Raw genomic sequence first — 15,286 nt, forward strand, 5'->3', positions numbered from 1 at the left:
CAAAGACATGCAGGTTAGGTTAACTGGTGACTCTAAATTGACTGTAGGTGTGAATGTGAGTGTGAATGGTTGTCTGTGTCTGTGTGTCAGCCCTGTGATGACCTGGCGACTTGTCCAGGGTGTACCCCGCCTTTCGCCCGTAGTCAGCTGGGATAGGCTCCAGCTTGCCTGCGACCCTGGAGAACAGGATAAAGCGGCTAGAGATAATGAGATGAGATCATGTATTCTAGTCAGCATAGAAAAATAATCATTACTGATACATGATTAATAAGATACGTAATGTTCCTACCTATTATTATTAGTACAGAAATTAACAGATTCTAATGATCATAGTATATAACAGTAATTGATTTAATGATGCATTATTAATATTGCTACCGCTACCTTCAATTATTGTTGCTACTATTAATAATAATAATAATAATAATAATAATAAAAGTAGCCATATCCTTTGTAAAAACATAAGTGTTAAATAAACATTGCAGTCATGCCTGTTTCTTTCATATTTCATTGTATGTCAATATTTGTAAATTTTTATAAACAAGCACATACAGTATTTTTCATATTTTTTAAGAAAACGGGGATCCTATAGTTCAAAAACTTGACGTGATAGAGAAAAACTGAGATCAGTTTTGGATTCCGCATCCAAAAATTAGTTAAAAACAGCTGTCAGACCTACTGTAACTCAACAAAAACTGTGTTCCCCAGTGTAATATTAGTATCAAAGAATGGAGCTGAATGGACTGACCACTAGGCGGCAGTGTGGGATAATAAGACACCTAGAAATCTCTGGTCATGTGAAGTTGACACCCCTTATTTTATTTTATTTATGGTACGTTCCAGTGGTAGGCGCTGTGCAAACCTAAAGGAGGATATACTTTCGCTTTGTCCTTTTACGAATGCAAGCTTTAGGAGGGGGATAAAAAATAAAAAAGGACAAATAACACAGTTTAAAGCAGACCGGAAGTGAAAGTGCGAACGCGCTGTCGCTAGTTTTCGGTGATGGCGTTTTATAGAGCCAAACTCACGGCTCGCGCTTTGCAAACGCAGAAGCTCTCGCGCGTTGTGAACTTCAGTGTGATTGATTCGCCGCTGCGCGCGCGCCAGGGTGTAAATCTAGCCGCGTGCTCGAAGCACGGCGGCTTCCGCCGGAAGCGCTCGGTCGCGCGGCTGCTCGGAGCTGCAGGTGTGTCCGCCGCTGTGCTGAGCACGAGCGCAGTTTGCGCCATGGCCGCGTGCGCACCTTTCAGCTTAGACTCGGACAAAAGTGACTGGAGAGAAGCGAAAAGTGAGTTCCTCTGCTGCGGTCAGGTCAGCTGACCAGCTCTCAGACACGCCCCTTTAGTGATTAGAAATAAAACTTGCTCGAAGTGTCAAATACGGAAGTAAACTTATTTAAAGTAGTGACGCTGCTTTTATTGCCCTTGAAGTGCATCATTTGGACAGTCCTGGGGTGCAGACTGTTGCTTTTCAAAATAGTGTTGTTCATTAGGGTGCATCAGTTGCCCCCTAACAATGAAAAGTTCCTCTGATCATGATGATTTTTTGATCACTCCAAGAGCAAGGCGTGTAATAGTCGGCGAGGTCACAAAGGACCCCAGGGTAACTTCTAAGCAACTGAAGGCCTCTCTCACATTGACTAATGTTCATGAGTCCACCATCAGTAGAACACTGAACAACAATGGTGTGCATGGCAGGGTTGCAAGGAGAAAGCCACTGCTCTCCAAAAAGAACATTGCTGCTCATCTGCAGTTTGCTAAAGATCATGTGGACAAGCCAGAAGGCTATTGGAAAAATGTTTTGTGGACGGATGAGACCAAAATCGAACTTTTTGGTTTAAATGAAAAGCGTTATGTTTGAAGAAAGGAAAACAGTGCATTCCAGCATAAGAACCTTATTCCATCTGTGAAACATGGTGATGGTAGTATCATGGTTTGGGCCTGTTTTGCTGCATCTGGGCCAGGACGGCTTGCCGTCGTTGATGGAACGATGAATTCTGAATTATACCAGCGAATTCTAAAGGAAAATGTCAGGATATCTGTCCATTAGGGTGCATCAGTTGCCCCCTAAAAATGAAAAGTGCCTCCGATCATGATGCATTTTTGTTTTTATGTTCCTTTTTCGTTAGAAAACACACTGGGTGAAATATTTTGACAAAATTCAAAAGTTTAATGGTGGCACCAGGAGCTCAAAGTGATGGAAAAAGCTGCTATTTTATGACAAAATTTTGATCACTTTTCATGAAACATTATGGCACCTTATAGAGTATACCAAATATCTTAGATACACATTTTTAGTACACTACCATTCAAAAGTTTGGGGTCACTTTGAAATGTCCTTATTTTTGAAAGAAAAGCACTGTTCTTTTCAATGAAGATCACTTTAAACTAATCAGAAATCCACTCTATACATTGCTAATGTGGTAAATGACTATTCTAGCTGCAAATGTCTGGTTTTTGGTGCAATATCTCCATAGGTGTATAGAGGCCCATTTCCAGCAACTCTCACTCCAGTGTTCTAATGGTACAATGTGTTTGCTCATTGCCTCAGAAGGCTAATGGATGATTAGAAAACCCTTGTACAATCATGTTAGCACAGCTGAAAACAGTTGAGCTCTTTAGAGAAGCTATAAAACTGACCTTCCTTTGAGCAGATTGAGTTTCTGGAGCATCACATTTGTGGGGTCGATTAAATGCTCAAAATGGCTAGAAGAATGTCTTGACTATATTTTCTATTCATTTTACAACTTATGGTGGTAAATAAAAGTGTGACTTTTCATGGAAAACACAAAATTGTCTGGGTGACCCCAAACTTTTGAACGGTAGTGTACATATTCTGAATATATTATCAAGCACAGTTTGAGTTTTAGCTGTTCATTGAATCATTGTTCAACTACTTTTAAACAATACAAATGTATTATGAATCACATTAATGCTTCTCAATCCCTTGCAAAGGTTCTTAACATGATCTCTGGGTCACAAGAAATCAATAAATGGAGTCCAACATTGTGATTCAAACCTTACGCGAAAACAAAAAATAAGCGGTTTTTTGGCAAAAAATGAACCTCATGGTGCCACCGTTTAGACTTTTGAATATGGTCAAAAAATTTTACAGGATGTCTTTATTGGTGAAAAGGAACACCCAAACAAAAATGCATCAGATTTTATGAAAGTGAGGGCAACTGATGCACCCTATTATTTATCTATTAAAGCAATGTTTACACTCCAACTTGGGCTGACCAGCTGCCACAACACAATCCAAACTGGTCAAACTGATAGCCAGTCTTTCCCAGCTTTTGTAAGCATTGGTAGAAAGTATCACTATTCATGCTCCATCATAGACAAGCTATTTATTCATGCATCTATTTTTATTCATGCAATTTGTCCTAGTTAGGGTTGTAGTGGATCTGGAGGCAATCCCAGGCAGGCCACCACACACACACTGAGCAAAATCATACAACACTCCACATTGACAGTAACCCAAGCTCAGGGTTGACTTGAGGTCCTGGCGTGAGGTGAGGTGACAATGTGATCCACTGCACCAAAATATCAAACATTTCTAGATCAATTTAGTCAGTTATAAGAAAGCTGGAATACAGCCTACGAACTGGCAATGATTAATCAATTCCGACTATGTTTGTGCAGCTGGTAGCCCAAGCTGTAATTTTTTCCAGAGTATACAGTAACTTGTACACAAGAAGCAAAGAAAACAAAAGCACAGATATTTCACTTTTGATTTATCCTTCATTCAGTTACCTTTTCTCCTGCCAGCCAACTTTGTATTTACACTGAGCCATTAATCCGTCTGTCACCATACAATCTTGTTAAAATATCAATAACACCTTGTATGGTGAGGCGGTATGGTGGTGTAGTGATTAGCGTTGTCGCTTCACAGCAAGAAGGTCCGGGTTCGAGCCCCATGGCCGGCGAGGGCCTTTCTGTGTGGAGTTTGCATGTTCTCCCCGTGTCCGCGTGGGTTTCCTCCGGGTGCTCCGGTTTCCCCCACAGTCCAAAGACATGCAGGTTAGGTTAACTGGTGACTCTAAATTGACCGTAGGTGTGAATGTGAGTGTGAATGGTTGTCTGTGTCTATGTGTCAGCCCTGTGATGACCTGGCGACTTGTCCAGGGTGTACCCCGCCTTTCGCCCGTAGCCAGCTGGGATAGGCTCCAGCTCGCCTGTGACCCTGTAGAAGGATAAAGCGGCTAGAGATAATGAGATGAGATGAAAGCTTATTAGCATTGATTCAGAGAAAAAAAAATTCAAATGTGGCCATATACACTGTTCTGATCTTATAATTTGCATTATATGACCCAGCAACCTTGGTTTATCTATAATTTGTGTGTGTTGTGGTATGTGTTTTGTGACTTACTGTCTCACACATTTTTCTTGCGTGTTTATATTAGAAAAACTTCTGTCCATGACTGTGAAGGAGAGGAGAGAGGTATACAGGACTACGGACTACATCTCCCTGGATCAGGTTCCAGTCTGGAAGCACTCGGGTAGGCTATCTAGCTCATGACGATACTGTTTAGTGCCTAGTGGTAAAGTTACAATCCCCCACCTCCGCATATACAGTGGTATGCAAAAGTTTGGGCACCCCTGGTCAAAATTGCTGTTACTGTGAACAGTTAAGCAAGTTGAAGATGAAATGATCTCCAAAAGGCATAAAGTTAAAGATGACTCATTCCCTTTATATTTTAAGCAAAATCAATTTTTTTTATTTTCATCTTTTACATTTTCAAAATGACAAAAAAGGAAAAGGGCCCGAAGCAAAAGTTTGGGCACCCTGCATGGTTAGTACCTAGTAACACCCCCTTTGGCAAGTATCACAGCTTGTAAACGCTTTTTGTAGTCAGCTAATAATCTTTCAGTTCTTACCTGGGGGATTTTCACACACCTTCGTCCTTCCAAAAAGCTTCCAGTTCTACAAGTTTCTTGGGTTGTCTTGCATGCACTGCTCTTTTGAGATCTATCCACAGATTTTCAATGATGTTTAGGTCAGGGGACTGTGAGGGCCCGGGCAAAACCTTCAGCTTGTGCCTCTTGAGGTATTCCATTGTAGATTTTGAGGTGTGTTTTGGATCATCGTCTTATTGTAGGACCCATCCTCTTTTTAACTTCAACTTTTTTACAGATGGTGTGATTGTTTGCTTCCAGAATTTGCTGGTATTTATTTGAATCCATTCTTCCCTCGACCAGTGAAACATGCCCTGTGCCACTGGCTGCAACACAACCCCAAAGCATGATCGATCCACACCCATGCTTCAGAGTTGGAGAGGTGTTCTTTTCCTGGAATTTGGCACCCTTTTTTCTCCAAACATACCTTTGCACATTGTGGCCAAAAAGTTCTATTTTGATTTCATCAGTCCACAGGACTTGTTTCCAAAATGCATCAGGCTTATTTAGATGTTCATTTGCAAACTTCAGATGCTGAATTTTATGGCTAGGACGCAGGAACGGTTTTCTTCTGATGACTCTTCCATGAAGGTCATATTTGTTCAGGTGTCGCTGCATAGTAGAACAGTGCACCACCACTCCAGGGTCTGCTAAATCTTTCTGAAGGTCTTTTGCAGTCAAACAGGGGTTTTTATTTGCCTTTCTAGCAATCCAACGAGCAGTTCTTTCAGAAAGTTTTCTTCATCTTCCAGACCTCACCTTGATCTCCACTGTTTCTGTTAACTTCCATTTCTTAATAACATTACGATCTGAGGAAACAGCTACCTGAAAACATTTTGCTACGTTCTTGTAGCTTTCTCCTGCTTTGTGAGCATCAATTATTTCATTATTCAGAATGCGAGGGAGTTGCTTAGAGGAGCCCATGGCTGTTGATTTTCGGGACAAGTTTGAGGTGTCAGAGAATTTATACAGCTTTGAAATCTGCATCATCTGACCTTTCCTAATGAAGAATTTGAACAAGCCACAGCTCAATAAGCTAATTAAGGTCTGGAACCTTGGTAAAAGTTACCTGAGAACTCAAATGTATTGGGGTGCCCAAGCTTTTGCATGGTGTTCCTTTTCTTTTTTCACTCTCCAGTTGTACAAAACAAAAATAATACACAGATCTTGCAGAAAACGCTGAAAAGAAATGTCGTCTTTACCTTTATGCCTTTCGGTGATCAGTTCATCTTCTGCTCACTTAACTATTCACAGTAACAGACATTTTCAGTAAGGGTGCCCACTGGTGCTCCAGAATATTTCAGAAGTGCCCCTGAATTACAAGCTCCTTGACTAATTTCAGGCATATGACACCCCAAAAGACTCAACATATCACAAAAGATACAGAATATCTCCATAATACAGACATCTTTTAAGTTAGCCTGTACCGTAGGATTGTAAATTCCTCTTACTAAGCTCAGAGCTTAGCCAGTGCAATCACAGAGAGCCTTTATGATGTCACCTCAATGAAATTGATCATCAGTAATATGCTAGTTAGGTTGTAATCGTTTTGCTGCACACTACACACATTATCATGATAAACCTGTGTGAAATTATATCCAATGTTATGTTGCTAGTTGAACAGAGAATGGAATATTGTTGCCCTGTGTGTAAGAACAAAGCAAGCAACATGAACTTACAAGCGTGCATGGTATACTAGCTGATTTCATTGCATGCATAATACAGTATTATACTCAGAGATGACACAGCTGCATATCTTTATCTTTTACATGTTGCAATAGTACTGTATGAAGTTAGAGGTAATACATTCCCCTACCTCGGGCTTCTGGTACTACAGTGGTGCTTGAAAGTTTATGAACCCTTTAGAATTCTCTATATTTCTGCATAAATATGACCTAAAACATCATCAGATTTTCACACAAGTCCTAAAAGTAGATAAAGAGAACCCAGTTAAACAAATGAGACAAATATTATATTTGGTCATTTATTTATTGAGGAAAATGATCCAATATTACATATCTGTGAGTGGCAAGAGAGTATGTGAACCTTTGCTTTCAGTATCTGGCGTGACCCCCTTGTGCAGCAATAACTGCAACTAAACGTTTGCGGTAACTGTTGATCAGTCCTGCACACCGGCTTGAAGGAATTTTAGCCCATTCCTCCGTACAGAACAGCTTCAACTCTGGGATGTTGGTGGGTTTCCTCACATGAACTGCTCGCTTCAGGTCCTTCCACAACATTTCGATTGGATTAAGGTCAGGACTTTGACTTGGCCATTCCAAAACATTAACTTTATTCTTCTTTAACCATTCTTTGGTAGAACGACTTGTGTGCTTAGGGTCGTTGTCTTGCTGCATGACCCACCTTCTCTTGAGATTCAGTTCATGGACAGATGTCCTGACATTTTCCTTTAGAATTCGCTGGTATAATTCAGAACTCATTGGTCCATCAATGATAGCAAGCCGTCCTGGCCCAGATGCAGCAAAACAGGCCCAAACCATGATGCTACCATCACCATGTTTCACAGATGGGATAAGGTTCTTATGCTGGAATGCAGTGTTTTCCTTTCTCCAAACATAACACTTTTCATTTAAACTAAAAAGTTCGATTTTGGTCTCATCCGTCCACAAAACATTTTTTCAATAACCTTCTGGCTTGTCCACATGATCTTTAGTAAACTGCAGACGAGCAGCAATGTTCTTTTTGGAGAGCAGTGGCTTTCTCCTTGCAACCCTGCCATGCACACCACTGTTGTTCAGTGTTCTCCTGCTGGTGGACTCATGAACATTAACATTAGCCAATGTGAGAGAGGCCTTCAGTTGCTTAGAAGTTACCCTGGGGTCCTTTGTGACCTCGCCGACTATTACACGCCTTGCTCCTGAAGTGATCTTTGTTGGTTGACCACTCCTGGGGAGGGTAACAATGGTCTTGAATTTCCTCCATTTGTACACAATCTGTCTGACTGTGGATTGGTGGAGTCCAAACACTTTAGAGATGGTTTTGTAACCTTTTCCAGCCTGATGAGCATCAACAATGCTTTTTCTGAGGTCCTCAGAAATCTCCTTTGTTTGTGCCATGATACACTTCCACAAACGTGTTGTGAAGATCAGACTTTGATAGATCCCTGTTCTTTAAATAAAACAGGGTGCCGACTCACACCTGATTGTCATCCCACTGATTGAAAACACCTGACTCTAATTTCACCTTCAAATTATCTGCTAATCCTAGAGGTTCACATACTTTTGCCACTCGCAGATATGTATTAGGTCATTTTCCTCAATAAACAAATGACCAAGTTTAATATTTTTGTCTCGTTTGTTTAACTGGGTTCTCTTTATCTACTTTTAGGACTTGTGTGAAAATCTGATGGTGTTTTAGGTCATATTTATGCAGTAATATGGAAAACTCTAAAGGGTTCACAAACTTCCAAGCACCACTGTACTCTAGTTTGGTTCTTGAGCTACCCATGGGTTTTATAGCTTGCAAGTAATAATAAAGGAAAGCACCTGTACAGTCTGGAGGCAGGTGATCCAAGTGCTCCCTGGGGCCTGTCTGTGAATGTACCTGACATAGAGTACCGTATATGGTATATAATGTGAGCGATAGATAGACTTGGTTCTGATTCTGTCAACGTCTCTCACCACATGTCCTTAACCACAGGAACCCCTAAGCAGTGCACTGTCTTGAGAACCTGTTATTTTGAAATGTGCAGTTTTGAACACGGTGCCTGGGTTCTCTGTGTTAGGATGTGTTACTGCATTACAGAGCCTTTTCTGAATATTTCCATTTTATCACACTGAACATTTTCCCCCCCTTTTTGGCGACTAGGTGCCGCGTCTGTTAAGCCTCTTTACAAAGCCAATGAGGAACTGAATCAGAAGATCTCTCTCTTCCGAGGTGACATCACCAAACTGGAGATAGATGCAATTGCCAATGCAGGTGAGGATTATGCACTGAAATAAAATCATGGTCTGCCTCATATAGTACATGCTTAGACCTGCTATGGCTGGAGCATCAGTTCAGAGGCTTTTTGTCTGTGACAGTTGGACAGAAAATTAATAGTATAAACCCATTAGTTATATATCAGGGGCGTAGCTGGGGGGGGCCTGAGGTGCCTGTGACGACCCCCCCCCCTTTGTCGGACCATACAGTTTTTCAGTAGCCGCATAAGAATATTAGAAAAGCGCCCACTAATTTTTCTGACATTTTTTTTTTTTTAAACTAGATTGTCACCTCAGCCTCATTAGGGTTTCTATAACCTTGTATAGACTTCCTGTGGTTTGGGCGTGAAAACCCAGTTTGTCAGAGTGTGTGCGGGAGAGGCGGCTGGAAATGCAGATATGTTAAATAATACACAGTGCGATATGAACATAAAGTGTGTGAAATGCACACAACAGGCAAACAGTCTGAAACAGCGGGCAAAGTCGTAATCGAGGAAACCGGCAGGAGGTCAACCGAGGCGCGGACAGAATATCAGAGGCAAAACTATACAAGATCAAGGGATGAGAAACAGGAGTCGAAAAACCAGGAGGCCAACAAGAACAGGGACAGGAAACAAGGCTCAGTAAGGCACACTAGACGCGGCGTAATACTTTGCATTGTCCTTGCATGGGCGCAGTCTTTAAATAGCCCAAACATAGTTAATTGATTAAAGACCGGTGTTCTTTGTTAACGGCGCGCGTGCCGGAGCTCGTTAGGTGCGTGCGCAGGAGGTGCACCTTCAGGTGCACAAGCCAAGGTGCACAGGACTGAGACAGTTCTGCGCAAGCACAACTCGATCGCACTAGAAAGTATGGTCAAGCTGCCAGTGTAGCTGCAGTCTTTTTAGTTGCGAATTACAAGTATTTCCTCGTGTTAATAATTCGCCATGTCAAAACAAGCGAAACTTTCCTCCTCCTTTCGACGTGAAGAGAGGTAAACAATTTATTATATGTTTTTCTCCATCAAAGTTGCATTTTGTGGCTTCGAAGCTGTTTTCGTGCGCCGTTTCTAGAACACATCATCAGGAAAACGTGGAAGAAACAGCAATAATGGAAGAGCCGGTTTCTAAGCTACCTAAAACTAGCAATGGTAACTAGACTGCATTTCCACAGAGAAAATGCAAAGTGTGCTTGCTGAGCTGTAGCAGAACAGCTATCATGCCAACATGCTAATGCCAGCATGCTAACAACTAGCATGCTAACAGTTAGCATACTAACATGCTAACAGCATATTAACATGCTAATAGATAACATGCTAACAGCTAGCATTCTAACATGCTAATGATTAACATCTCATCTCATTATCTCTAGCCGCTTTATCCTGTTCTACAGGGTCGCAGGCAAGCTGGAGCCTATCCCAGTTGACTACGGGCGAAAGGCGGGGTACACCCTGGACAAGTCGCCAGGTCATCACAGGGCTTGATTAACATGCTATTTGTTAAAATTCGAACACTTGAAGGTTATGCTGACAGCTATCATGCTAACAGCTAACAGACTAACATGCTAATGGCTAGTATGTTAACTTTTAGCATGCTAACACACTGAGGGTGACATGTTAACAGCTAACATGCTAACAGTTAGCATGCTAACATGCTCAGGCAAACTTGCTAACAGCAAACATGCGAACTCTGCATGCTACCATGCTAATCCTAACATGTTAACAGCTCTCATGATAACATGCTAATGGTGAACATGCTAACAGCAGGCATGATATCGTAATGGGTAACATGGTAACACGTGAATGCTTATATGCTAATTGCTATCGTGTGTGCGTGTAAGTATTCCTAATAAAGTGGCCATTGAGTTGAAGTTGATTTGCTGTCAAAGTCTCAAATGAGCAGATCCTTGCCAAATGCATCATCACGTATGGGGGAAGGGAGGAATTACTCAGTTAAGCTTCCAGTGATTAGCGGCAAAATGGAGAAAAAATGGACGGATGAAAGGCAAGACAAAGACGAGTGCGGGTCAGAACCGATATCGTGTGTGTGATGGGTGATTTGGCCTGAGGTGCCATATGAAGTTTGGCGGATGTGTGGTGAAGTGTTACTGAGCAAAACTCCATTCATTGGAATGGGGCCAAAAATCAATGGAAGCCTATTAAAAAGAGATGCATGAAAACCAAGGAAAAGACAAGTGCAGGTCTCAGATGAGGGGATGGATCTGTGCAGGGACTTGGCCTGAGGCATCAAGTGAAGTTTCTTGAAGTTTGGTCACTTGGTTAAAAAAATTGATGGAGAGTGAAAGTTTTTCTCCTGAAACACCATTCATTTTCAATGGGGCCAAAAATCAATGCAAGCCTATGGAGGAAAAAGGGATGAGCAAAAAGAAAGGAAAAGTATGAGTGCGGGTCAGAACCGATTGCATGTATGTGTCGGGGGAGTTGGCCTGAAGTATCACATGAGGTTTGGTGCATCTGCGATGGAGCGTGTCCGAGTAGGACGATTCGATTCATGAGCCCTATTCATTCTCTATGGGGAAAAAAACAAAAGAAAAACGACAAGAACAAGAGAACGGGCACGTTGATCCAAAAGCTGTATACAAGCACACTACACCACTTCGGGCCAGACGTCTCCGAGTTGGAACGGTGTCTCTATCTTGAACGCCCTAGGAGGAGTAGTGGATCCAAAAAACGTGTCGGAATAAGGTAGAATAAGTAAACTTAAGAAGAACAATAGTGTGCTTGAGTAAGCACACTAATTATTTATTTTTTGCTACATAATGTACTCAGGCTGCCAGTCAGTGTGTGACACCCCCCCTACCCCCCACCCCCCACCCCCGAAAAATCCTAGCTACACCCCCTGTATATTATAATCACACAGTACAGACGTGACAGTAATTTTACTGTATTTTGACAGTAATTGTATTTTGATTTGTACGCTGAAAGAATAATTTCAAGAAGAAATGTGCAAATAATTTGGAAGTACCATAAAGTTAAAAAGTGTATCAAGTATAAGCTGTAGTTTAAACCTAGTTATACCACAGCCGTGTTTTTAGTTCTTGAATCTGATTGGTCAGCAGGTATTGATTAATTTTCTATGGCAACTGCTCTGACATCAGTGCTGGTTTTTTAAAAAAAACAGCTAATTCACAGGAATCTAATATGGTGGACACTGTACAAAATATAAGACTAATAATAAACTGAAGTGGTGTTAAAAAAAAGAAAAACATGTAATTAATGTTGTGTAGGCGAGTAAGGTGACCGTAAGGCGAGGTTTATTTTACATTTATGGAGGGAGTCTCCAGTGTCGGCACTTTTTAATGGCACTTTTAAGTTTTGTTCATTATGTAGGAGTTTGAAAAGCTGCATTTTCTGTCCCACTAACTCAGAAAGAAAGAGTGGCTGGTGAGAACTGTTTATAGCTGTTCAAACGAAAAGATATAGCAGGAACTAACTTGATGAGGTTCCACAATGTTAAATCTGAATAGATTATAAATTGTAATCTGTGGGAAATTCTTGTGGTATAAGAGGGATAAAACACCGGAAGTGCTGTTATTGGAAAACAATCAACTAACATATAGCGAAAATTATGAACTCCAGTTGCATCTATTGGCAGATTAATGTTACAGTTAATTGCCTATCATTAGTTGGCTATTAAAAGCTAACTCTGTCCTGAAATCAATAAAGATACTGTTTTGTGTCAAGGTTTTATTGAATGAAAGAAATCCAAAAGCTACATTAGCATAATATCACCAGTAGTCATCCCTCATAATGTATCAGAGAATTATAATCCTAATAATTTTTTCCTTTTTTAAATAATTTCAGCCTTAGCTTGTTGGTATTTACTGTATTGGGTGAACCATATGGAAATCAGTCTTCATTTATGAGTCTGTAATTATACATTTGGTTTTTCAGTTATTTCTTACTCAGCCATTTGCACAAACAAAAGGTGATTTGCTGCTTTTGTGTCAGAGATGTTAAACTGAAACACAATTTGGCTATATTAGCTGATTATATTATATATTACAATCAAATTAAATTATAAACATGTATAATCAAACAGTCGGGATGATGTGTAAAATGCAAATAAAAACACAATGTGATTTTCAAATCATGGAAAACCCTGTATTTCATTGAAAATGGTGCAAAGACAACATATCAAATGTTGAAACTGAGAAATCTCATTGTTTTTGAAAAATATATGTTTATTTTTAATTTGATGCCAGTAACAGGTTTCAAAAAAGTTGGGACAGGGGCAACAGAAGACTGAAAAAGTTGTGTAATGCTCAAAAAAAAGATGAATTATGCTAATTGGCAACAGGTTAGTAACTTGATTGGGTACAAAAGAGCATCCCAGAGAGGCTGAGTCTCTCAGAAGTAAAGATAAAATCAGATACATAAAAAAATATCCAGAAACGCCGCTGCCTTCTCTGGGTTCGAGCTCATTTACAATGGACTGAGACAAAGTCGAAAACTGTCCTGTGGTCTGACAAATCCATCCATCTGTATCTGTAGCCGCTTATCCTGTTCTACAGGGTCGTAGGCAAGCTGGAGCCTATCCCAGCTGTCTATGGGCGAGAGGCGGGGTACACCCTGGACAAGTGGTCTGACGAATCAAAATTTGAAATTCTTTTTGGAAAACATGGACACCATGTCCTCCAGACTAAAGAGGAAAGGGACCATCTGGCTCATAATCAACGCACAGTTCAGAAGCCAGCATCTCTGATGGTATGAAGGTGCATTATTGCACATGACATGGGTAGCTTGCATATGTGGGAAAGCACCATTAATGCTGAATGATATATACAGGTTTTGGAGAAACATGCTGTCATCCTGACGATTTTTTTTCATGGAAGGTTTTGCTTGTTTCAGCAAGACAATGCCAAACTGCTTTCTGCACATATTAAAATTGCATAGCTCCGTAGTAAAAGAGTCCAGGTGCTAAACTGGCCTGCCTGCAGTCCAGACCTGTCTCCCATTGAAAACATTTGGGGCATTATGAAGCACCACGAGCTGTGGAGCAGCTTAAATCCTATATCATGTAAGAATGGAACAACATTTCTCTTTCAAAACTACAGCAGCTGGTTTCCTCAAGTCCCAAATGTGTACAAAGTGTTGTTAAAAGTACTGTAGAGGTGATGCAACACAGTGGTAAACATGCCCCTGTCTCAACTTTTTTTTGAAAAAAAAAAAAATTCTGTGTTTATTTACATTTTACAGTGTCCCAACTTTTTTGGAAACAAGTTTGCAATTATCCCAGCTGAGGCTCCAGCTTGCCTGCGACCCTGTAGAACAGGATAAAGCGGCTACAGATAATGAGATGAGATGAGAGTTTGCAATTACTATAGGATGTATAAGCTCAGTGTGTGGGTGACCTTGTCAGTCAAAATCTAATGTCATGATATTTGTGGATATTGAGTGTTTCTATGGCTGATGCACACTAATCTGTATAGGTTTGTCACATTTTCCAACAAAAGTTACATGATGTTAATGGTATGAATTGAGCCCATGTGATAAAGCACGGCACATCTGATTTTGTAAATTCGCTGATATCTATGCGACCACATTTCACGTTTGTAATCCTGCAGAGCATGAAGAAGAATCACTTCCAAATTTAGACTTGCCTTTTTCAGGCTTTTTAAAAATGCTAGAAACTGTCCGAGTGCTAGGACTTGCCTGTGGTACATCTGCATCAGTGATCTCATCTCATTATCTCTAGCCGCTTTATCCTGTCCTACAGGGTCACAGGCAAGCTGGAGCCTATTCCAGCTGACTACGGGCGAAAGGCGGGGTACACCCTGGACAAGTCGCCAGGTCATCACAGGGCTGACACATAGACACAGACAACCATTCACACTCACATTCACACCTACGGTCAATTTAGAGTCACCAGTTAACCTAACCTGCATGTCTTTGGATTGTGGGGGAAACCGGAGCACCCGGAGGAAACCCACGCGGACACGGGGAGAACATGCAAACTCCGCACAGAAAGGCCCTCACCGGCCATGGGGCTCGAACCTGGACCTTCTTGCTGTGAGGCGACAGCGCTAACCACTACACCACCGTGCTGCCCTGCATCAGTGATATGATATTTAAATCTTTGCAGGTCATGACCCCGAGTATAATCTAAATATAACTTTTATTGTAGTCAGATTGCTCAACACAGTAGTGTTTATTTTTATGTCCTTGTAAAATCATGATACTAATGCTAAAAAAAAAAAGCCAGCACTCGGTGGTCTTCGCCCACTCACTGGTAAGATTTTCTCACCACTAGATGGAGGCAAAGCTTATATCCATGTTGGTTCTTTTGCTGCCAGGGACACTCAGGGTTTGGCTGGTAAACACTCAGTCTGGCAAATCCCTGAACAGAAACAATTCCATATGCTGCAATTCTACAGGGAATTTGCTGTTGATTACATCACTTTATAGAGAACGGTCGCATCAGTCTCCCAGATGTTGTGCTGCGCCGC

The 15,286-nt window shown here is 41.1% G+C and overlaps 1 protein-coding gene across 1 annotated transcript in view; it reads left to right on the forward strand.

Annotated features, from left to right (window-relative positions):
• The first annotated feature begins 835 nt into the window (after positions 1-835).
• The window catches only part of macrod1 (mono-ADP ribosylhydrolase 1), a 219,377-nt gene continuing 204,926 nt past the window's right edge, over positions 836-15,286 (forward strand). Inside the window, exons 1-3 of the mRNA XM_060928074.1 lie at positions 836-1,288; positions 4,406-4,501; positions 8,727-8,837. Of these exons, the coding sequence (XP_060784057.1) occupies positions 1,003-1,288; positions 4,406-4,501; positions 8,727-8,837 (493 nt within the window). The 5' untranslated portion in view covers positions 836-1,002. The remainder of the gene's footprint in view (positions 1,289-4,405; positions 4,502-8,726; positions 8,838-15,286) is intronic.

Source organism: Neoarius graeffei, chromosome 8 (genome assembly GCF_027579695.1).
Source record: "Neoarius graeffei isolate fNeoGra1 chromosome 8, fNeoGra1.pri, whole genome shotgun sequence".
NCBI classification, from domain to species: Eukaryota; Metazoa; Chordata; class Actinopteri; order Siluriformes; family Ariidae; genus Neoarius; species Neoarius graeffei.